The sequence below is a fragment of the Genypterus blacodes genome, unplaced genomic scaffold (genome assembly GCF_046128005.1).
Source record: "Genypterus blacodes isolate CSIRO-AG114 ecotype Tasmania unplaced genomic scaffold, CSIRO-AGI_Gbla_v1 ptg000120l_1, whole genome shotgun sequence".
Classification (NCBI taxonomy): Eukaryota; Metazoa; Chordata; class Actinopteri; order Ophidiiformes; family Ophidiidae; genus Genypterus; species Genypterus blacodes.
This window is the reverse complement of record NW_027466923.1, coordinates 2,951,809-2,976,085: the sequence shown is the minus strand read 5'-3', so window position 1 is coordinate 2,976,085 and position 24,277 is coordinate 2,951,809. Positions and strand designations below refer to the sequence as shown.

At 43.6% G+C, this 24,277-nt stretch overlaps 4 protein-coding genes across 6 annotated transcripts; 1 reads left to right on the top strand and 3 right to left on the bottom strand.

The window, feature by feature from the left end:
• Nucleotides 1–276: 276 nt before the first annotated feature.
• Nucleotides 277–4,452, bottom strand: ints15 (integrator complex subunit 15). Its single transcript, XM_076162095.1, has 8 exons — nucleotides 4,362–4,452; nucleotides 2,894–3,094; nucleotides 2,583–2,804; nucleotides 2,216–2,381; nucleotides 1,831–2,108; nucleotides 1,464–1,701; nucleotides 929–968; nucleotides 277–778 (listed from the first exon to the last, which is right to left on the bottom strand). Exons 2-8 carry the CDS (start codon nucleotides 3,086–3,088, stop codon nucleotides 526–528), a joined length of 1,392 nt encoding a protein of 463 aa, XP_076018210.1. The 5' UTR covers nucleotides 3,089–3,094; nucleotides 4,362–4,452; the 3' UTR covers nucleotides 277–525.
• Nucleotides 4,453–5,083: 631 nt separating this feature from the next.
• rgs11 (regulator of G protein signaling 11) lies at nucleotides 5,084–12,370 on the top strand. Of its 2 annotated transcripts, XM_076162313.1 has the most exons (17): nucleotides 5,084–5,318; nucleotides 5,518–5,614; nucleotides 5,943–5,993; nucleotides 7,171–7,277; nucleotides 7,425–7,476; nucleotides 7,949–8,007; nucleotides 8,156–8,232; nucleotides 8,341–8,422; nucleotides 9,089–9,157; nucleotides 9,621–9,644; nucleotides 9,750–9,811; nucleotides 10,255–10,368; nucleotides 10,529–10,644; nucleotides 11,047–11,134; nucleotides 11,218–11,356; nucleotides 11,495–11,577; nucleotides 11,684–12,370. In XM_076162313.1, exons 1-17 carry the CDS (start codon nucleotides 5,256–5,258, stop codon nucleotides 11,814–11,816), a joined length of 1,416 nt encoding a protein of 471 aa, XP_076018428.1. In that variant the 5' UTR covers nucleotides 5,084–5,255; the 3' UTR covers nucleotides 11,817–12,370. The 2 variants fall into 2 exon arrangements, with proteins under 2 accessions (XP_076018428.1, XP_076018429.1); XM_076162314.1 differs by lacking the exon at nucleotides 11,684–12,370 and having other exon boundaries at nucleotides 11,218–11,388.
• Nucleotides 12,371–13,978: 1,608 nt separating this feature from the next.
• On the bottom strand, nucleotides 13,979–20,209 carry pgap6 (post-glycosylphosphatidylinositol attachment to proteins 6). 2 transcript variants are annotated; one of them, XM_076162387.1, is made up of 14 exons: nucleotides 20,044–20,209; nucleotides 19,209–19,392; nucleotides 18,850–19,051; nucleotides 18,497–18,624; nucleotides 18,151–18,416; nucleotides 17,718–18,040; nucleotides 17,503–17,599; nucleotides 17,277–17,391; nucleotides 16,607–16,749; nucleotides 16,197–16,375; nucleotides 15,871–16,017; nucleotides 15,663–15,779; nucleotides 15,051–15,317; nucleotides 13,979–14,534 (listed from the first exon to the last, which is right to left on the bottom strand). In XM_076162387.1, the coding sequence occupies exons 1-14, from the start codon at nucleotides 20,105–20,107 to the stop codon at nucleotides 14,481–14,483; spliced, it is 2,286 nt and encodes a 761-aa protein (XP_076018502.1). In that variant the 5' UTR covers nucleotides 20,108–20,209; the 3' UTR covers nucleotides 13,979–14,480. The 2 variants fall into 2 exon arrangements, with proteins under 2 accessions (XP_076018502.1, XP_076018501.1); XM_076162386.1 differs by lacking the exon at nucleotides 13,979–14,534 and having other exon boundaries at nucleotides 14,541–15,317.
• Nucleotides 20,210–20,692: 483 nt separating this feature from the next.
• Nucleotides 20,693–23,575, bottom strand: LOC143010133 (uncharacterized). Its single transcript, XM_076162330.1, has 3 exons — nucleotides 23,035–23,575; nucleotides 22,133–22,317; nucleotides 20,693–21,548 (listed from the first exon to the last, which is right to left on the bottom strand). The coding sequence occupies exons 1-3, from the start codon at nucleotides 23,221–23,223 to the stop codon at nucleotides 21,038–21,040; spliced, it is 885 nt and encodes a 294-aa protein (XP_076018445.1). The 5' UTR covers nucleotides 23,224–23,575; the 3' UTR covers nucleotides 20,693–21,037.
• Nucleotides 23,576–24,277: the final 702 nt, after the last annotated feature.

Below are 24,277 nucleotides of genomic sequence, written 5' to 3'. Positions count from 1 at the left end.
TACCATCCTTACAATTACATAGAATCTTCCACTTTCTTGAGCGTTCCATTCCCTTAAAGGAAAACTCATCTTGTTTTAGTTAGTAAAGTTTGATTATAAGAATTAGCATGAAGCATGTTTCATCCTGTGGCGTTGTTCTCATTCAACCGTATTTCATACTTTGCAAAAATTAAAATAAAGCCTAAAAATTTAGATTTAATCACGTTTGAAAGTTGGTATATTTGGGCAACAGCGACCACAAGTGGCTGAAACGAAAAACTGCATCAAAAAAATGAATTAGAGTAAAAAATATTTATTGGACAAACATGTTAATCAGACAAACTATCAGAAACCAGTCTGCTTTGTAACACACTAATACACAACACAGTACACATACACTACATACAGGCTGGCACACACAGTCACACGTGAATTCTCGTCCACAAACACTCGACAATACAACACGAACAATACTCGTGTACCCAAGATCCACACACATACATTCAGTCAAGCAAACATACACACGTCTGGACGCAAAATTGTGTTTTAGTGGGTGGGTCTGTACGGGAACTGCATCCCGGAAAGGAATGGCTGAGTGGGGTACTGGGGGTGAGAGGAAGGATGGGAAGCCAGGGGTGTGTGTGCGGTGTGTGTAGGGTGTGTGGGGTGTGTGGGGTGTGTGGGGTGTGTGGGGTGTGAGGCGATGGGGGAATGAGATGCGTGCGGGCTGAAGGCCATCGGAGGAGTGTGGATGTTGTTGTAATACATCACTGGACCAGATAAGACCAACTGGAGCAAACTGCAGACACAAACGGGCAGAGAAGACAAGTTACACTGGAGCAAAGCCTAATAAGTTACAATCAAGTCGTTTGAAGAGTGTGAGTGATGGGTTTAATACAGGTGATGGATCTGAAACAGGTTCTAGTTCTGTACGGTGACTGGTTCTTACTTGTTGTGGGGGAGGCGGGAACAGATGGCTCTCAGGTCCTCTGCAGAGACAAGACAGCACATCACAATGAGTGGAAAATCATTGCTACTCCAGCCCACTTGTATTCTACCTCAGGGTCTATGTATAAAGTTCAACAACAATAGTAGGGATGTCACAACCTTCCCCTCTCTATCTCTCTCTCTCCTCTTTCCCCTCTATCTATATAAAAAATTATCTCCGTAATACCCTAAAAACAAATCGCAAACATCAATAGTCGAGCATACCGAGTGTCTCCACATGTGTCTCCACATTTAAGTATGTTAAATCAAGTAAACAAAGTAATAAAGTAAACAATAATTTCTCACCAGGTGTCAGCATTTGAAACACTGACAGAACAAATGGAGATCAGATAGAATACAGCAGAATCTGCAGGACATGAATATTTGTAGCCGCTGAGCTGATCTATAACCTGACAGGACTCATCTTCCTCCTCCTCCTCCTTCCTAGTCTGTATACTGCAGTGCCATTTCCACCTCTCCCCCCTCCTCGCCCTTACCTCTCGAGCAGAGCAGTGCTCCGTTGGCCATTGCCACCTGCAGGGCCTGTGCCAGCCGGTCCAGTGCCAGCTGGGACAGCGTCTGTGTGTGGGCGGCTGACGCGTGGGCGTGTTTGTCAGCCTGGTCCAATAGTCGGGAGAGGTCGGAGATCAGCGCCGCCAAGGACTCCATCTGGAGCAGGGCCAGGCGCCCGTAGAGCCCCTTCTCGTTTAGTATATTGGGCAGGAGCATGAAGACCTGAAACGCCAAGACAGTTGAGAATTCCAAAGTTCTTTCTTCACAAATAGAATTAGAATCTTGTTTGCTATCAGAAATAAACAGAAGACATAGATGGGCACAGAGAAACAAAACCAACAATAGAAATACCTGTAGTACACTCAGATGGAGCGTAGAGAAAAGAGGCCCCGTCTCTGGTTCGCTCTCCGTGCTGCCGTTGCTCAGCGCCGGCTTCTTGTCTTTCCTGTACGCCAGCGGCGCTTTGACGCACCACCGCACCAAACCCCCCAACGGCGTTATGTCAAGCGAGCTGATTGGCTGGTTACCGGAGAGGGGCGAGTTCAGGAAGGTGATGAGAACAAGGCGGGGGTCGTCTTGGAGCCACGACACAATCATCTGGAGGAGTTCTAACGGAGGCGTGAGCTCGTCTGCACAAACACACAAAACAGTCGGGGTGATGAGAGTACTGCTCGCTGAGGATTATAGAGTACGTTTGTGTTTTCCTTTAGATCAGGACGCAGTGAGGGACGGATACCTGAAGTGAGGTCGTACAGGGTGGTGACAGCCGTGATGAACTGGCAGCAGAAGCGTGGGCTGGCACTGTGGATGTTGTGCAGGGTGGGCACAGAGCCTGGCACCATGCTGCAGTAATCATCTACCAGCAACTGTGCCAGACGCACGCAGTACACACGGTGGGTTCTCTGCAAGGGAAACACAAGACGGGTCAATGCCATTCCTCAAACAGACCCTTGTAGAAGTGCAGACTGATCCAAAAACTCCACACTACGACTACTGCACACACTGATGGCCTCAAAACAAGGGTGGAGACGGACACATGTACCCAGGTGGACACACACATCACGCATTATATTCAATACGCCTGTGTGGGTTCAGTTCCTCACCTGTAACCAGGAAGCAGCACACTCCAGGATAGGAACCCTGCCCACAGCAACCGCCATGGACACCAGCTTCCCTAGCAGTGCCATGCGGCTCTCGTCCGCCTGGTTGCCTTGGAGACTGAAGAGGGCGGAGAACATGAGTTGACGGACGGTGTCGCGGCTCTGCTCCTGGAAACAGCTGCACATGATCTCGAGCAGCTGAAGTTCCTGCAGTGCACTCATGCGCTGAAAAAGAAAAGCACAGGCACGTTTCAACGGCTGTCCATGTTTGTGCGTCAGTGTCGACGGGAGTGCAGGAAGAAGACTCCACTCACTCTGGCTGGAGTGTTCCGGTCCTTGGGCGTGTGCAGAATGAACTCCTCCACCAGCTCCAGGGTTTTAGTGTCCACCTGAGGAGGCTGTCTCCCAGACTGCACCAGGTTACAGATGTAGATGTCCAGGTGGTACAGCAGCTCTTTGGCAGCACTCAGCACATCGCGCGGCAGCAACGACTGACGGATGTCACCCATCCCTACCTGACAACAATACACACAACATTTACTTTGAATCTACATTTTCAGTAACTACAAGGTTTTAGACAAATTTGACAGCCTGTGTTTAGAGAGCAATACTTACACATGGAGATACAAACAAGCTGCTGAATGTAAACAATCTATCCTGCATCAAGTTAAATTGCTAACTTTATTGATTAGGACGTCTTTTAAAGGTGAGTGGTTTGATTATGGACTATTGTTCTCTGTGACTGTTCATAAGATAAGATGAGATAAGATAAGATCATTAAATTAAAAGATTGCTGTGCAACCGTTGCAGTACAGTGGAGAATAAAAAAGATTCACAGAATTTCATTCAGATTATGAAACAGTTTACTCAGAAACATTGGTTTCTGATTTCATCAATAATAAAAAAAAACCTGGACAGCACAGTTTCATAACCAGAGGAGAGGTTACGTGTACTGGTTCCAGATTTTATATTCAGAAAGTAAAGCTACCACACACACACCATCCATCACTGTATGAAGGAGGTCTGGCCTGTGAATTGGGCCACAGCTTGTTTCTCTTCTCCTCTCAGTTGGGTCATGTGGTCTGTATAAATTAAAATGCACACCAGAGGATCCTGCCCAGAAAGGTGGCTGAATCTGAGCCTCCTCCCAAAGGGGACGCAGCTAAAACTGATGGTCCAACCACCAAGATACTGAAGAGAAACTAGAAAGTCAAAAATGCCTGTTGGACACTATTTGCTAGTGTGGACAACTAGTGTAATGTTCATCCTCCTGAACTGTGCTTAAATGTCTCAAATCAACTTCTACAATACCTTTTTGTTAACTTGAACTATTATACACACTTGTATAAAGCCCAATAACGTAACAGAAATGTAAAAATGTGGCACATTTAAAGCATACATTGAATTATGATGCCACCTTGCTTGTTGAATTAAATTTTGATTCATTTTATTTTGTGTTCACATCTGACCTTTGGGTTTAAAACTGTGACACGCTGCACATATATCTGCCTCTACCGTACACATGTGTTGTTCGTATACAGACGACAGGCACAACTGTGTAAGCGTTACGTTTAAATAGTATGTTTTTGTTCTTTATTTAAAGTTGTAGGCGCGCAGCTGTAACTCTGCTCAAACCAGCCTGTCGCCTAACATCCTGTGGGAGCGCCGCGGGGTTAGCATGGTTAGCTAAAATGGCCGTTTACGACTCTGCAAAGAATCTCACATTGTTTATTGTCATCAAGTATTTATCACTAATTCACAAGCACGTAATTAGACCCTTACCTGTGACAAAATCCTTTGATTTAGCGAAGAATTTGACTAAAACCGACGCTGTTGAGCGGCTTCAGAACAACGACGGAGCTACTTCCTATAAGTACGGAAGCCCATGTGAGACACACAGCCATCGCTGTTTTCCAGAATGGGTCACTCTGATCCCGGACAACCAAATTCGCATACATTATAAATTCAATAGAATATTTTTTACGACAATTTGTAGTTACAGTTTAGAATCGCATTTGTCTATGTATTTTCATGTTTCTGTATATGTGTATAAATAACTGTAGTTAATGTTTGCCACACTTAGAAGGATAAACGGTTACGGAGGTGGATGTCCGAATGGTATTTATTTTATTTATTTCTATGTTTTTAGTGCTGTTATGCATGTGCGTGAGTTCGTATCCTTCAAACATTTTTTAAAACGAGTGTATTGTCACTACCGAGTTGATTCGATATAACAAAAGTAAAGGAGCCACAACTTATGAGTAAAATATATGTTGGCGATTTGTTGTTTAATTTACTGCACCACTTAAAGAGTCATGAATTTGTTTCTAACCAGACAGAAATATATATACAATTGTACAAATTTCAACTCCATCCTCAAGAATTTCAGACGTAATCACACATCCGTTCATTATAGTAATTTCACTATAACAGTGACAGAAACACGGACACATGTCCCCACATGTGTCCAGACAGTTGATAGTGTCATGCTGACACTGTATCACACACACACACACGCAGGACATCACTTCAGCACTGCAATCCTTTTATCTCGACCAGCTCGCCCCCGCCTGGAGAACACTGATGCACTCTCGCCTCTTGCGCGCTCCCGATGATCAGTCAGTTTAGTCTTATATACTTTCCGTCCCGTCGAGTGATACCAAGCAAGCCCGCAGGATGACTATCAACACCCTGGCTAAAGGAGCCTGGCAACGGGAACAGATGACATGCTTTCGGATGGTGAGTCCAAATTCTTTAGCTTTAGTTTTTGTTGTTGTGATATAAATTTCGCGCGAAGACGTCCAAATAGAACAGACCTGAAAATGTCCAGAGCACCTGAACGGCTGCTAATGTGAAAATAAATGATTGGACAAAGGCAAAATAATGTGTTGCCTACTCTCTCTCTCTCTTTTTGTGTGTGTGCGTGTCGTCCTAATAGATGGAGAAAGTGATTGTGGCGATGCAGGACCCCGACATGGGCATGAAGATGAGAAATCAGAGGCTCCTCATTACTGTCATTCCACACGCCATGACAGGTTTGCACATGCAATAATAACAATAACAATAACAAATAATGATAATTCTAACTTTATTTATTTAGAGAACTTTTCCAAACCATGTACAAAGTGCTTTTTAAGTGTTATATAATGATGATAGGTAAAACAGAACAACTGTAATAGATGCATATTAGGCATGTGTCTTTGTATTTGTGTGTGTGTGTGTGTGTGTGTGTGTGTGTGTGTGTGTGTGTGTGGTCATGCATTATATAGCAATGGATTTTGGATTACACTACTTTGTCGTCTTTTCTCGTTTCTCTGGGTGTCAGAAGGACAACAGTCAAATTCTTCTTCTCTCTATCTCCAGGCCATGACATCATTGCCTGGTTGATCCAGAAATATAATGTCAACGAGGAGGGTGAGTGACTGTTTTAATTCGGTTGTGCGTGTTGTTGAGGAGCTGCTCTATCTGATTCTCCGTCGTGTGTCTGGCTTGTTGTGTGCCGTTGCTAACTCTGTTGCCTGGATATGCAATGATCTCGCGCAAGCTGACGTGACGGTGTTGTGTGTGCTTTGAGGTCAAGTGGGGGGCAGGGGTTTGCTGTTTCCAGTCAACAGGAACAGAAGGAGCCCCTGAGGACCCAAGTTTGATTAACTCACCTGATGATCTGGGTTTGATTAGTGTCCCTGTGGAGGCTTTTATCTCTGGAGACTTTACCTAAACACAATTACAGGGTTCAGTGTGGAAAAATTAGCTCCTTGGTCCCTTTTCTCTCAGCGTAGACTAATAGAGGATAGGGAGAAGTCAGCAGGGGAGCGTTTTTAAGAGCTGATTAAAATGCATCGTATGGCTTTTTTGGGAGCTGTCGCAAAAGTAGAGAGTGAAGATTGATGATGTGTGTTTCCTGAGTTGAAGAACGGCCTGGGTGGAGAAATGGGCGAGGGCACCATTATAAATTATGGGAGGGATGCTGATGCTGGAGGCTATGATACTGTTCATTGGCATCAAACATGATGCAGTGGAAAATACATGGTATGTTAGAAAGATTCATTCTATCCAGCAGAAATAGTTATCGACCCTCTCCTCTTCCTCCTCCTCCTCCTTCCTACCTCCTGGTACATGATGGTATTATGGAACTTTGCCATCAGTATCCCTACATAGAAACTATATTTTTCTCAGAGCAGCAGCAAAATCTATGAAAAGTGTTTTTAAAAGTTCCATTCTGTAGGTTAAAGTCACATATTTCCAAGTTGTTCCTATATTTACACTACTGGCAAAGGAGGATATGCAACGTCATTATCTTATTAATGTTTTTCCCAATATTATTAACAGATTTCGCAAAAACGTCTACTTGATGCACGGTAATCTATTTACATTCTGCAGCAAAGCATAAAGCCATTTCAGCCTGTATCGGACTCTGAACAGTATTGTGTCGTGCTGATCAATACATTCCTGCTCTTTTGATCGCTTAAGAAAGATTATGCAAGCAACAATTAGGATACGGCTGTAATATTTGTCTGTCTTTTGGAAAAGTTTTGTTTTCTCGCGTCCTTGGAGGAAACTAATCGTTGGTGGGTTTCCCCCCTAATAACAGAGGCGCTGCACCTTGGAGGGATGCTGGTGAGATATGGCTACATTTACCCTCTCAAGGAGCCAAGATGCCTGGTGTTACGGCCTGACGAGTCACCTTACCGCTTCCAGGTCAGACTCTGTCTCCACACACATCCCCCTCTCTCTTCTTTTTGATATTCCACATCCCTCCACCTCTTGCCACAGCCATTTTTAACATCACCCTCTCCTCCATCAATCTCTGTCAGTAAGTCAGACGTGTTGTTTTGTTTCTGTCAGACGCCATACTTCTGGACAAGCACCCGGTGGCCCGCATCAGAGCTGGACTATGGTAAGGTGGACTAAATGAAAGGGGGTGGGGGGAGGGTTTGGGGGTGCATGAGGTGATGTGATGGGGAAGAAATGAACAGGTGAATATGACAGATTATCCATAAGTATAAACCAAAAAGTATGACTTTCCATTTCCATTTCCATCTCTATTTAAATGAAGGCGATTAAGATGTGCAATATGCAATGTTCTCTACAACAGATGGGAAATGAAAAAGCATTTACAGGTGCTGTAAAGAAAGCATACAGCACAGCAGCCTGTTCCAAGAAACAGATTTACTGTGATCAGTTATGGGATAAGTAAAGCCTGGAGCAGGGCCTTTCTACATCAGTCAACATTCCTCTCATCAACAACATCCAAATCATCGGATCAAGTAAAAGTAGCTTGTAAAACAGATGGAGTGATGCAAAATGTCGTTATCTCTGTTTTTATCTAGTTCTTTTCTTTTCTTGTTTTCCTCTTTTTCTCCCGTTAGCAATTTATTTAGCCAAAAAGAACATAAGGAAACAAGGAGAACTAATGGAATATGAAAAGGTGAGTTTATGAGTGTGTGTGTGAGTGTGTGCGTGAGAGAGAGAAGAAGTGTGTGTGTATAATATAGTATGAATTATGCAGGAGGGCATCTGAGGTGATGAAATTATGTCATTGTTACATTCTAAAACATTTTTTTCCTACTATGAAGGAACGATACAGTCAACTGCATAAGAGGATCAACCACACCTGGGATTTTGTGGTGATGCAAGCAAGAGAGCAACTCAGGTACATTCACATGCATATAGCACACACATACACACACACACACACACATACACATACAGTATACACACACACCTGGGCAATCTTTATATCCCTTTGATTTATGTTTAGAGCATCAAAACAGCGGCGGAAGGCTGACCGCATCGTTCTAGAATGTCAGGAGCAATCTTACTGGCTCATCAACAGACCCCCGGTATGTCCATTAGTAATATATTATATTGTGTTGTATTATATGATACTAGATTGTATGAATGTGTCTATTTGCTGCGTCTTCACTGTAAATGTAAACTCAAGAATCCATCTCTTCCTCATCAACCACTACAATATGCTTCAATATACACGCGGCTCTACTTTCCTGTACTGCAGTATACAAATGAACTATATACGTTTATACTGTATGTTTGTAACAGAGCCAGCGGTAAAGCCAGTAAAGTCACAGTCTCACTAATGTTCAAATACAGTCCGCACTGCCTCCTACATAAAATATTCAACCCGTCGGGTAAAAGCTTCAGCTGACAACAAGGAGACGGAAGAACCGAGAGAGAGAGAGAGAGAGAGAGAGAGGGAGAGAGGGAGAGGGAGAGAGAGAGAGAGAGAGAGAGAGAGAGAGAGAGAGGGGTGGGGGGGGGGGGGCAGGCAGAAGCCTGTGGTTTCCTTCCCCTATGAATTAGGGACGACGGGATGGAGAAAAACAATGAGACTCCGGGGAATAAAAAGTCAGAGGAAGTAGAGTGGAAAGCTTAAGAATGGATAAGTGCTCATACACGCACCAGTCAACGTCTCATCACACACGCGCACATGCTCAAACACAAATATGCCACGCAATTACTCTTTTGTGTGTCTGTTGATGTATTTTCAGCCCGGCACGCCCAGTGTGCTGGACATGGGCCTGGATAAGCCCAATAACTTCAGTGCGAGGATCACGCTGGTCAGTGACGTCAATCGCAGACTTTGAGCCCTCTTTGATTTCCTCCTCTGATCGATCAAATGTATTGATAACACATCTGTCGCCTCTTCTTCTCCTCTTTTCCATTTTGCCTTTGCGGCTGATATTGCATTGTTTCAAAGTAAGTTTGCCAGCATGCTGCTCTGAGCCTTTGACAGCTCTAATCATAAATGGAGGTTAGGAATATGGGGCACTGGTGTAATGCATTGTGGGTTGTGGTGGCAGCCATCATCATCATCCCTCATGATGATCATGACGCATATTATTATAGACTGGAAAACATCCATCATATTATTATCCAATTGATGTTATTCATCATCTAACAGCATGCTTGTTTGTCTCTGTTTGTATTTAATATCAGTTATTTAGACGTATGAACACACACACAAAAGTATAAAGCGCGTGAGCTAACAGGACTACTGTGTGTTTCTCTCAACAGAAATAGACCAGCGACTATTATAAGAGAGAGGTAAACATAATACATGATTTATACTCTCACGATAACTGCAGTGTGTGCACATTATAGCTGACATTGTGTGTGTGTGGCATTTGTGAATTCCACCTTTGCTCACAGATTGAAACCTGTAAAAGGGCACTCGGGAGAAACCGTGTAAAGTCATCCATCTGCTTAGAAGGGTATGTTGTCAGTTTGATAGACACAAGCACACACACAAGCACACACTCACAAACACGCACATGCACGCACACACACATGTTCACATCCATCGACACAAAACTGGAGAAACACTAAGTCGGTATGAAAGTAAAGGACTAATGGACGTGGGGCTGCCTCAGCTGAACTATAATGCGCGCACACACACGCACACACACGCACACACACACACACACACACACACACCGTAAGAGGCTTAGTACTTCTGCTCTAAGAGCATCTAATGGATGCTTCCTCAGGCAAGCTGGAATTAGTGGCCATTAACTTGTGATCTGAAGCACTAATACAATAATACTGTGCACTTGTGTCTCTGTGTGTGTGTGTGTGTGTGTGTGTGTGTGTGTGTGTGTGTGTGTGTGTGTGTGTGTGTGTGTGAATGCCTCTGCATTTGTGTATGGATGTGTAGTTTTGTGAAATACAGCGAGCAGTACCAGAACCATGATCCCATTATGCAAGGCTGCCTTCCCAGTAACCCCTGGATCTCTGATGACACCTCCCACTGGACAATGAATGCAATCATGTGAGAGAATGAGCACACACACACACACGCACACGCACACGCACACGCCCACCTGACACACACCCACACAGAATTGTACTTAAAAATTGATGCACTCCATCCTAAAGTGAATGTGAGAATACAATTCAAGTTGTGTGTGTGTGTGTGTTTGTGCAACCAGGGTGACCACACCAACACGTCTTCGTGTGGAGCGTTGGAGTTTCAGTTTCATGGAACTTCTCTCCGACAGCATGGGACAGCGAGAGTTCATGACCTACCTGGAGAAAGAATTTAGTGGTGAGAGAAATGGTTTTATATGACAAAATGATTCATTATGATCAGTGATGTAATGGCAGCTCCGGCTGGTTTCACATGTGTGTGTGTGTGTGTGTGTGTGTGTGTGTGTGTAAATGTTGGTAACATGTGAGAGTGCCCTGGCTGCTGGGCTGCTCTTTAAGGGAGGATAAAAGCAGAGATCTGATAGGAAATTTCAATTCCCGCCCCTAACACACCTACTGATACTGTATGAATTCATCCTAAGCACACCTAGTTTCAAAGTACGCCTGTAAATCTTAAGTATTCCCAATGTGCTGACATGGCACACAGTGCAGCCCTACTTTGCAGTAAAGCATCATTATTATTTTATGCACCTCCATCCATACTCACAAACTCACAACTCACCTTCTCTCTCTCTGCTAGCGGAGAATCTGTGTTTCTGGCAGGCATGCGAGGAAATCCGCCATGGAGAGAGTTCCAAGATCGTTGAGAAAGTGGAAGAAATCTACAAGTAAGAGAGCAGGCAAACAAACACATTTACTAAACTGCAAATTTGTCTCACTTAGGACTTCTGCCTATATGTGTGTGTGTTAGGCAGTTCCTGGCTCCAGGAGCTTCCCGCTGGGTGAACATCGACAGCAAGACGATGGACAAAACGCTAGAGGGGATCAGACATCCACATCGATTTGTCATGGACGACGCACAGATGCACATCTACTTCCTCATGAAGAAGGTCTGACCCCTGACCTATGAACTTTGATACTGGTAAAACCGACGCGGTACTGAATTAGTCTGAAGACCAAACAGAAATTCAGACAGATATTTCTTGTATGATTTCAAATTTGTTCCCAATTTGTGTCAATGTTTTCAGGACTCTTACCCCAGATACCTGAAGTCTGAGTTGTACAAGAGTATGCTGGCCAAAGCTGTTGTCCCCCAGGAGACCAAGAAAAGGTGAACATACCATCATCAAGCCTCATTCTACTTTGATCACTCTCATGTTACTTTTAGAATTCTACAATACTTACAATTTGCCGCCTCTTCTTTCCAATCTTCTCAGCGTGTTTCCTTTTATGAGACGCCAACGCCACGCCAGCCCCTCGCCTGCTCAGTCCGCCGCCCAAGGCACAGAAGAAGACGGACAGGCGAAGGGGGCGGGGCAAGCGGGTACCAACTCGGCAACTGGCTCCTAGGTCTGACACGGTGCCAGAAAGTCTCAACAGCTTTCCCCAAACACTGATCACCGTTCCACTGAGCGACTGTAGGGATCCAGGTTGTAATACACTCCTCAGCATCGTATCTTACTTCTAGAGCACAAGCAGTGAACAGCATAGAAAGAGAAGCATCCGTGCTATTTTCTGAACATATATTTATCTCACATCCATCTTCCAGTCTGTGAATGATATTGTCTCCTCTTATTAAGTCTTCCTTCCATTGATCTCTTCCTGACATCCACCAGAAAGCTTCTATGTAGAGTCTCCTCCACTTTGCAGACCACATATAGACCCTTCTTCCTGTTACAGCACACAGATTTATGAACACGGGACAGGGGAAGCATTGTTTACATAGCAATAGAGATGTATATGATGTTGTGTTATTGATAGATCATTTACCTCAGCATGTGTGTATAAAATGATGGACCTTGGCCTCTGTACTTCATTCCATGCAGAAATTTGTATTGCTCGTTGCTGCTGCTGCTGTTGGTGTTGTTTTGTGACCTTGTATGTGATGTAGGGCTGTAGAAATAAAGTTGACTTGACTTTTGCTCAAGCTAATGTGTGTGTGAATGGTTCAGTGATACTACAAAGCCTTTACACCATCCATCGCAACATAAACTGCCTATGAACTGAGACAACCATCACAAAAACTCAAACAAATGCACTTGAAATGCAAACACAAATGCACTCGTAATATTGTTATGGGCCGTTTCTCCAAATGCAATTAAATCTGGCAGTTCTTCTGAGAAACTTCAATTATATCAGCCAACGTTTGGTCCCATTTGTTGCTCACGATGTAACAATATCACATTTGAAAGTATTAGACAGCATATAGTGTACACCAATCCACTTCTTCCCCTCATACACTGAGTGAAAACAATTAGCTTTAACCCTCTCTTAAAATAGACAGGCTGAGTTAAGACTGAGCTGGCACTGCAAAATACGCATACTAGCCACACACGAGCTTCAACCCAACGTCACTTCTCAGCAGCCTAAGTGTGCACTTGAAGGCAGACTCTGGAGAACACACTCAAGGGTACGAGTGTGGGAATGTGGGCAGCTTCCCCCAGACTGGGATGCACTTAATGGCGGCAAAGTAGATGTCCCCGAGCATTTCGTTCAGGGGATAATTCACCAGAATATGGAATGAAAACACGGGAATATGAAAGAAACATTTGTAACATAACAGTTCCTACTGCTTGTTTGGTATTTAGGACTTTGACATAAAATGTTGAACCTTAATTTAGTTAACTCGCACGGCAACTACAGGAAAGCAAGCTGCTGTCTTGATGTTGCGTGTTCTGCAGCAGTCTGTGTAAGCTTTACAGGACCTGAGAGCCCATCAAATTTACTAATGGAGGTAACACACTTACACACACACTAACACACACAAATGTGTATCTGAACTCTACAGGAGCACTTTCTATATTTCTGAGGATTATGATAATCCGCTTCCCTCCATTACCCAACCCCACTCGTGTATGTGTGTGTCTGAGAAAAGAAATCAGTGTGAGAATGTGCTTGCATAATCTCTAGCAATAATAGCAACAAAAGCATTTCGTCGTTCATGATTTGATTTTTAACTGATTTCAAAGTAAAGGTACAGTACAAGGAATCATGTTTTACAAAATTTGTTCACCCATCTCAACGTCACATTCCCACATAAACATGTTGACATAAAAACCCTCATAAAGAAAAACAGTGTTTCACCCATGAAAGTATAAGAGGCGTCACTTTAAACTTGTGCAAAATAACAATGACAAGGAATAAAATCTGAAGCAAATCGGTACATTTTGAGAAATCTGAACAGGCAAGAGCAGCACCTACAATTGAAGGAAATCAGTCATCAAAGTGTACAGTGAGTTTACTAGTGCAAGAGACAACACACACACACACACACACACACACACACACACACACACACACACACACACACACACACACACACACACACACACACACACACACACACACACACACACACACACACACACACACACACACACACACAATGGGCTACATTAACATATAAGAATCATCAAAGTGCTTCAAAAACAGCTCATTATTTTCCGATTTTACTTACAAATTAAATATGACAAACAAAGAAAAAATGTTTAAACTTGATTTTTTTTGGGGGGAATCTTTGCTCACTTAAAATTTTCTTTCTTCTTCTTCTTTCTTTCTTTTTAAAGCATCCAGTTTGTATGTTTTGGTGGAGGCATTCAAAGAAGTGAAAACAATGAGCCAAGAGTCCAAAGGAAGAACCCACACAAGGTCCATTCAGTTTCAGCACAAGCCTCAGGTAGAAACCGTGGGAGCAGCCGTGGCTCGAACCGTTCTGCTGTGTGCTGAAGGAGACGTGGACTCTACGTTCTACTGAAGAGGCACCTCAAATTCCAAATGGACACACTCACTCACACGCTCGTACAAACCGTTCGCACAAACACACCACAGTTACAACAGAGAAGTAGATTGTAGGTTGAGGAGTTTCTATAAAAACACTAAAGAAAGATGAGGAATCGGAAACACCATAGGCATTATATATGTAGTAAAGATACTTTGGCAAGTGTTAGTGTTTCCCCCAGTTTTTGATTCGTTACTTGATTGGACTGAAAACTTAAGACGCAAACTACCTGATCGTTAAAATATGCTTGTTGAATGATCCATATATTCATTTTCAAAACCTGACCAGATCTGTGGGGAAAAAGGAAATTAGGAACAATTATAAGAACGAGGACTATTAATCAACTTATACTTACTATAAATAACTCAACTGTACTATTAACTATAAATAATAATGCAATAACTTAGTGTAGTGTTACCTTTAAATGTTTGGAACATTCATACGTCATCTTTGTAAAATACCATATATGCATGTACAATACCTATCATTACATGGGGTGACTTAATCATGAGGTCAAAGGGCAGGTGGTCTGCTACCAAGGGAGGGAGGGAGGGAGGGGGGGGGTTACTAGAGAGTGTTTGAGTGTAACGCACGTTTCATAAATAAATGGACTTTGAGGTCCCACTTTTCCAACTGAAATGAACGAGTGACCTGCGGTAAACTGTGTACTACTAATGAGAATATTCTGGAGGTTTGCAGCAACACCAACATACAGTACATATTGGGCCTTGTGTGAGACCCTTGTGTGTCTATGTGACAGCGTGGAGCTCGTCCTTGCTGCTTTCGCAGAGTGTGTATCCACAAACCCGGGGTCTCCAGCTCCATGTCTGGCTCCAGTCCATCAACCAGCCCCAGGGTTCTGTGCCCTTCTCTTGTGGTGGCAGCAGGAACACAACGCTGACGGCCACCAGGACGTGCCACAGCGAGTGTGTGTAGTAATAGTTGTCCTCTGTTTCGGCAAAAATGTACACGCACACCCCGATCAGAGCACAAACCATACCGGGGATCAGGTAGAAGGCCCATCGTTTCCAGGACGGCGGGTAGCAATGTCGCAGCCGCACGCCTCTGTATACCTGTACACAAAGAACATGATTGAACACAGCTGACGTGGGGTGTAGTAACACTCATTCCGGAGATCACACAGACAGTCGCACATGACCGTTGTTTTTGGTTTGGTCTACCTTTGCTTAGACCATCAAACTTTGGGTTTGGAGGAGGACTGCAAGGGCTCAGATCGCTATTTAAAGACGAGGTCATTGTAGCAATAGAATCTGCCCAGGTGCCTCAACTGACCACTAGGTGTCACAAATGTAGCAATTATATCCATACCGACTTGAAGGCACCGCTATTAGGAAGCAAGCTGTGTTTAGTCTAAGTGTTTTTAAAGAATCCCTAAATGGTGGCGGTGTATTGCTCACCCAGGCTGTGACCATGACCAGTACGGCACAGAGAACAGGGCCTAGCATGTTCCACAGGCCTCTGCGGTCCAGCTGAAGAGACATGGCAATCAGCATAGCCCCGAGCAGGAACAGAGCCTAAAAGCACACACACAAACACACAAAGGATTCAAACATTTGCCCACAGCATGTTAAGTCTAAGCTGTGAATATTTTGGACCACATCTTACATATTTGAATGAGTGTCGGATACGGGCCATGCACAGTATAGTGACCCAAATGGAACAGACGGAGCCCAGGAAGTCACAATACTGCAAGGTGTCGTAGTCCATGATACACATCACCATGACGCCTGGCTGATCGCATGCATGGTAGAACTGCGAATAAGATAAGGAATTAGAAGATAAAGAAATTCCTCCAGTTGGATAAACAATGATCCACATTGACTTGCCATTGCTGTGCCCACTGAGGGAAAATGGGTCAACTGCCTGTTAGAATTTGGATACAATGATTTTGTTTGTAATTGCAAAAAGGCCTGAGTGCGCCTGTGTGTTACCGTGGAGAAAAACATGGTGAAGAGGTAGACGGCGGCCTCGGTGATGTAACCGCGCTTGACGGCCACCACGATGCAGGGCAGGAAGAACAGGTTACTGAGCGTGAGCAGCACGGTTGCTGTCGCCTGGCGACTCAGCGACAGTGCTGTGGCGTTGTCGGTGCAGCCCCATCCGGCCCAGCCTGCACACACACACGCAAAGAAAGTGAATTCGCAGGGGAGTAAGGCAAAGAAACTTGAAGAAATGGTGTTACATTGAATAATGAATCGCCAGAGGTTTGGTTGTGGTTGTGGTTGTGTGTGTGTGTGTGTGTGTGTGTGTGTGTGTGTGTGTGTGTGTGTGTGTGTGTGTGTGTGTGTGTGTGTGTGTGTGTGTGTGTGTGTGTGTGTGTGTGTGTGTGTGTGTGTCTTACCAGCCTTGCAGACACAGGCTCCATAGAGGTAGCTATAGGATCTCAGGAGTCTGCATTCACCGTATTCCCCACATTTCTCTATACAGGCACTGATGAAGACCTCTGGGACCACAGAAACCACCGAGGTGTTTCCACAGTCACTGCTGCAGGAAACACATGCACACACACACGCATTTATACATTAAAACACAAACATTGAAGAAGTCGTCCTGACCTGAGGGCAGATAACAGGACTGCAACTCGCTCCTGCCACATTTTTAAACATAATGATGCCCTTTCATGAAATAAACACACGCACACACACGCCTTTAACCATGAAAACACAAACACAAACATTGAAGAAGTCGTCTTGACCTGAGGGCAGATAACAGATGAAAGACTGCACTCGCACCTGCCACATTTTTAAACATTATGACCACGTTCATGATAAAGACATTTTTGATGAGTCATTCATACAGGAATCCAACAAATCCCTTAGGGTTCAGCAGGGATCAGCAAAGACCCACATAGAGATACACATATGGGGTGAGAATGTTGTTGTGTGTGTGTGTGTGTGTGTGTGTGTGTGTGTGTGTGTGTGTGTGTGTGTGTGTGTGTGTGTGTGTGTGTGTGTGTGTGTGTGTGTGTGTGTGTGTGTGTGTGTGTGTGTGTGTGTGTGTGTTTGGCGTACCTGTTGCATGTGAGCTGTAGAGTGAGGTACCATGTTGCTGACGGAGGGAAAGGCAGCCTGACCACAGCTTTAGGAACGTCGACGTCCACGCGAACCCCATAACCTCCGAATAAAGCTGCAAAAAGGATTGTTACGTTAGTGTGGTACAGGAGAGAGGTCCACTATGTTTCTTGATTCACTGATACTGATTTTGTAAAGTGGAGATGATTCCAGTTATCTGTGCTACCAGTGTGACAGGGCTGAGAACGGTTGAGGTCAAGAACTGGAGCCCAAGGAGAGAGACAGGCCACCACGCTGCTGCTGTTGCTCAGGGTGATGTTAGTCTACACACAACACACACACAAAGTCAAACGCCAAAACCACACACACCTAAGAAACTTTCAAATCTGACATGCTGAGAATGTGTGTGTGTGTGTGTGTGTGCCATGCAGTGGTGCTCACTGTGTTAAGTTTGAGCTGCAGGTTGAGTGTTCCTCCGCTGGACAGTGAGTGGAGGGGGTAGCTGAGCAGCGTGGGGTGTGTGTGTGTGACGCTGACATTGGGTCCGTTGACAGGGTTGAATTGGAGCGACAGAACATCCAACTCCTCATAGAGCACGGGGACCTTCCACACACACCCAGGCGCCAACACAGATGATGCTGATGCTGATGCTGATGAGACAGAAACCACTGAAGCGCCGTCTGTCAGTGTTGTGTTGTCAGAGCTGCTGTTCCCTTTGAAGTCGTCACCTACTGCAAGGCCGACACTTTTTGGCTTACATCCGACTGTGAACAACACACGTAAACACAATATTGACTCAAAATTACACGCACAGCAAAGACATTAGAGCTGAGACGATACGTTTGAGGTTTGAGGTGTGTGTGTTGATAATCACCTTTGTAGTTAGAGGTGATACTAAAAATGACAGTACGGTTTTCTTGCTGGCTCTCCACTTCAACTCGTAACCACGTGCCCGAGGGTGGGGCGGAGAGAATGGCATTGCAGTCGATCCCTGAGCAGTTCACCGTTACCGAGCTCTCCGGCAGAGAGGAGGAGCCGAGCTTCAGCACCAGCGAACATGTCTCACTGTTCGGTCCCTCCTTGGATGAACATTTGGCCACAGATACGGAAAGGGACGAGGCAAACTCTGGAACGTACAACCTGGACACAAACACATTCATGATACGTGCGGATGAAGGGATGAGTTTTGAGGAAGAATAGGAAACATGTGCATCTCTTACTTAAGGCGCGCAGGTACATCAGGGGCTGCTGTCTGCTGGAGGGAGGTGGCCTGCTGTAGAATGGGTGTGTCTACTGCTCTCCTGATTGACAGCTGAGACTGGAAGAAGTAGGAGCAGGATGGAAACCCCTGAGAGACAGTTAGGGAAGGGACTGGGTTATTGCAGATACTTATCTTGCTTTTCAGGAGCCAACCTTAAGTAAACAAGATTATTATACCAGCAACAGATCAATTATCGGATACTTAGGGAGCAGAAAGAATGTGGTTTAGCTACTTTGCTGAACGTAAGCAAGACTCCAGCAGAACAGGTTGGGGTGATATGCAGATTTACAGAGGCATAACTAACATACAAACCTTTTGTTCGATGCGCCCATCGTCTTCAGGCAAGTGGGCAACAATGAACCAATTACCAGGTGCAGGGTTGGAGAGGTTAAAGGTTGTGGAGTTTTCTGATTTCACCAGTAGGCTCAGGGAAACACAGGGGCTCCAGAGTGTATCATCTGGGAAAACCGAACTGACTGGGTTTATAACTGGAGGGGCACCCCAACGAATATGACTATCAAAGAGACAGAGATGGGAAAGGTGTAAACACAATGTCAGGTACACAGTATTTATGGCGGAGTATTAGTATTAGTGTTTGTTATGTGTGTAATAGTGTTGCCACAAATTATACACAATCTTATCTAATCTAATCTACATAATGCAGGACTCACATGGTGACATTGTGCTGTCCACAGTTTAAGTTGTGTCCCTTCTTTACAGTGAACAGCCAGCGAGCCACTGCTGTGTCCTCTGGAACATGAAACTTCTGCAGTCTCACGTTCCCGTACCAGCCGTATCTGGACAGCTTCTGGGCAGGTTTGGATGACCGCTGCGACACAAACGTCACCTCTCCATCTGAAATCCCATGCACAATTGTTAGTCACGGTATAGTTGGGGTATTAGTAAAGCTAGAGTTATGTTAGATACAGACAAGAAGACAGAACATGTATCTGGAAATGCAGTTTGCTCCTTATGTACTAGTTCAACGCCACAATCATGGGTTTGTCATGGGCCAGCATGTCAAAGTAGTTCTTCTGGTTTGAAATGTTGCTCAGTTGGGGTGTGTAGAGTTTGGAAGTTGGAACAACCTCCCTCCCTTTTTTACCTATTATTGTTCTACTGGTCTGTATTAATAAACTGTAGACTGCCTATATAACTTTCATTAAACTTCCACTATGCTTCAGGCTGAGAGACATGACATACTTTATAGATGGAAGAGCATAAGTAATGAATTATCCACGTAACTGAAAGTAAAACGCAGAGGTGTTGTGTATTAATTGGTGACCACGTCGTTTCAAGACCGTAGCCCCGCTGTTTGTGTTTGTGTGTTCGGACGGCAGAGGTAGAAAACAGGAAGATTGCAAAATGCCTTTGACATTATTCTGTTTACCATCACAATCACCTTTCGTCACTATAGGTAACCAGTTATTCCCAAATAACAGATGTAAGTTAGTTAGTTAGAAAACACAGCAATATCAGTGCCTCCTGTCTAATGAAATCTCTTACCGTCTCCAAAAGCGATTGTTGTCAGGGCGACCAAAAACAGCCCGCGAAGAAAAGAACATTCCATGTTTCCTTGACTATTTTCTGAAACATCACATCGTCCTTTAAAGTTGATTTTCAAATCTACAGTGAAATCATTAAAGCTAGCAAAGCACTTCCGGGTGTCATTCCAAATACATGACGTCAGTTCCTGCCTTCGACAGCAAGAATGTGATTGGTCAATCGCTATATGGTGAGACATAAATCTCATTATTCTTTATTGGTTTTGGCCAAATTTAGCTGTATAATTGTGCTTCAAGGATACCTTTCCCAAATCCTAAACATAACTCATACTCTAGAAATGTAGAAACTTTAATCTAATTATCAATTTGGTTCACTTCCTACTTCCGTAATGGCTACGGACTTCTGGAGTGCCCGCCCTGCTGTCGAATTACCAGTGGGGTAAAAAAACAAACAAACAAACACTTCGCATGGTGGCAAAAATAATAGACCGTAGGAATATAAAATATAATTTCGTATGAAATTAATAACGACATTAATTAGACTACTGGTGCACATTCCTGTTATACAGCATGCCGTTTAAATTTACACCATAAACGAGCAACTTGTAAATGATGAGCCAGGAGCAGTAGATGACAAAATGTAATTTTAAATGAAATACAACTTTTTAATAAAATTGAGGTGGTATAGGGTGTAAGCTTTAAGCCTCTGTTTTGGTATCCACCAACTTTTCACATAAACGTGGGTTCATATCAGAGAATATCCTCTGCATTACAAAGTCATTTTATTTATTGTCAATATCAAAAATATATATTAATACTGGTTTAATATACACTGTTGGGGAGACACGGGGGGAAACAAAACATAACAGAAAAAGCTATTAGTCTAGCGAGGCACAGTGAGTGTCAACTGCATCTTAAACTCAACTGCATTATTAGCAACAACCGCCAATGATGCAAAACTTCAAATAAATACAATAAAATGTGAATTGTAGCAATCATAAAAATGTCACATCGTCCTGTGATTCCACCCAGCACCAGTGTGCATCATAGTCCAACAGAGATTTGTCTGGCCTGGGCACGCTCGCTTCCTCTTTCTTAACACTTTCCTTAGGGAGATTGTCTGTTGTCTTTACCTCTCCTGTCTTTTTAGTGTGGACAATTCTGCCAGTGCCCCGTTTTGAATCTTTTCTAGCAACCTTGGTAGATCTGATCAACGCTCTTGTGATGGGGTCTGTGTTTGTTTTGATATCCTGGAAAGAAGCTGAAAAACTCTTGGGATTAGCAGGACTGGACTCTGCCACAACATTCTCGTCTGGTGTGGAACTGGCGACTGTAAAAGTGGAGCTGGGAGGGATTGGAGGTCTTTCTTCAGCAGACTCATGAATCAGCCTGTTAAAATTGTTCTTCTGGTTTGAAACGTTATTGTCATTGTGCAGTGGTGGATCTGCTGACTCCTCACCAGGACCATCATCTGGATCCTCGGGCCAGGTTGGACACAGATTTTCCCTGTGGGACAAAAAGAGACACAACAGCTAAAATGTGAATCTATTTAAGCTTTCAGAAGTTATAATGGAAACTGGTTAAAGCTCATGACTATTACATACATGGTCACATATACAAGCAATGACCACTTTATTAAATACGCCTGTACAATCAAATTCAATCCATTGTATTATTCTGCCCCTCGTGTATGTGAATGTATTGGACCAAATATTAGAGCCACCTTTTAATACAATGTAACCTTATATATCAGCACTTCTAACTATAGCCACAACAGTTATGACAGAATTGAATCAATATGTCTCTGTCACAGTGTCAACAAAAACAGAACAATATCAGCTTCACAAAGTTAGGGTTTTATAGCAAAGCTGTTATATTGGATTGCACACATACTGTATATTTAATAAAGTGTGAAAACATTCTGAGTGTATATAAATCACATGATGGTTTGGACATCCTTCAAAAGTATTGGCCTTGAACTTCTATGGCCATTTTGAGTTAATACACATATAATACAGTATTACAATTCCTTTTGTTATGTTTAGCGTGATGTTTCAGTCACTGATTTGGTTAAGGTTAAACAATTGTACCTGCAGGGGCACACGGGGGACCCAGGTCCTTCCACAGTCACCAGACTGGTCAGGCTGCCTGTCAAGCTGCTGCCTCTGCTGGCCAAAGCTCCTCGCTCCTCCATCAGCCATCGCATGGCCTCGATGCCCTCATGTACAGACACAAGCTGGCGTAGAATCCTTACATCAGCAGAACGCAGCCACCTCTGCATGATAGAAGAGCTAGATTTAGACAAGGTCTTCATACAGACAGGTCATATACTCATGACGGGTGTCATTTTGAACCAAAATGTTCACAATTATATTGACATCTGCTATGTGTTAGTCAATATCATACAATAAATTGCAGTACATGAATGTTTTGCAGGCTGCATTTAATGTATATTGAATCCAGAACTGTAATTGCAGTTAATTTTGATGGAAACATTGTTAGAATCAAGGAATTTTAGGGGTTTTCTAAGACATCCTTGCCGATTAAAATCCTAAGGCCTAAAAAAAAAGCAGGTTCTTATGTTGGCCAATATATTGTTATTAAATGTTTCAGGGGCCCCCTTCCCTGCCTCCTTCTGCACCTGTATGCTTCTATCTCCTATTCTAAACCACAGGAAATGAATAAAGGAGGAAACGTGACATCATAGGAAATGTGTCAGTGTGTGTGTACACAATGAAGCCAGAGCTAGTGGAGGGAGTGGTGGATTAAGATGACAAAAACATAATCTCCTGCTCCTTTTCCACAGTTTACACAGAAACACCCTCTGAATACCCAGACTAAGTACCTCTAAAACAAGTCGTGCAAGTTGGTGTGTTTTCCAATTATGCCATTGACGCATGCGCACGCACACGCGCAAAAGGAAACGCGTCTCACCACATAACTAACAGAGTATAAAGTAAATCTGTGCCTTGGAAACAATGTGAATTCTTACCATTTCGTCTTTTAAGATCCGTATTTTGTCTGATAAAGCGCCACTGTGGTCATCAGAGCTCCAGTCATCTTCACAGTCTGCTGCATTCTTCATCCAAATCAAAAGGCTTTCCGGTGTCTTCACTCCTAACTTACTTTCCAGTTCTCTCAAATCTGGAAATGAATCTTGGAGGATGTCTTCTGCCATCATATGAGTCCAGTCTATGAAGTGGATACTGTGAGCTGGACGTGCGTAAAAGTCTCACTGTTAGGGATTTCAGATCCCCAAAACGGAAAGAGTTACGTTTGTATTCCTGAACGCTCCACGATAAACAACGGTCGTGAATGACAAACGCGCCGCAAACTCACAGGAAAACCACGTGGAGAAAAGGCTGGAACTCGCCATTCATAACCAGAGCGACTGCTGTGTGTGTGAAGCTATACAACCAGATGCTGGAACGTGTTGAAATCCTGTAGTGCTGCACAAAGGAGGGACTTTCACTCTGGTGGTCACAGGGTGGGGCTGCGTCTGCTGAGCACCTGTGCGCCCAGTGGCACCATGGACAAATACTTCAGAACACTCCATAATCACTCTGTACTTATCAAAGCCTTTTACAGTGACGTCACATTCACCCATTCATACACTGATGATAGGTTCATAGCATGCAAGGAGCCAACCTGCACATTAGGAGCAGTTAGGGCTTTAATTTAATAAATCCATCTATCTATCTATCTATCTATCTATCTATCTATCTATCTATCTATCTATCTATCTATCTATCTATCTATCTATCTATCTATCTATCTATCTATCTATCTATCTATCTATCTATTTATCTTGAATTACATCAACATATCAAATGAAAAATAGATGCTAATAAATAGGGTAGGATTAAGAAATCAATACATACATTTTCCTTTATTCATTCATCCAATCGTTCATTCATGAATCCATCAATGTGTTTGTAAATGTATTTCACATGCAAGTTTAAGTTGACATGTTCCAAAATACTAACGGATTTCATCTCTTCATTTTGCTGCAACATGGAAAGACAGAAAGGAAGGAAGGAAGAAGGACACCGCCCACTTCCACATTCAGATACAAGCCAGATACACAAGCATGTTGCAAACCAAAGCATGTTGCACACATAAATAGATGGTTGACTTTTGTTCAGCTTGCATCTTGTCCCATATTAGTGCTGTTTAGAAAACCAGAATGGACCGCTGTGAGAAGGAGAGGAATTTCCTGCTTTCTCTTCTTAGAG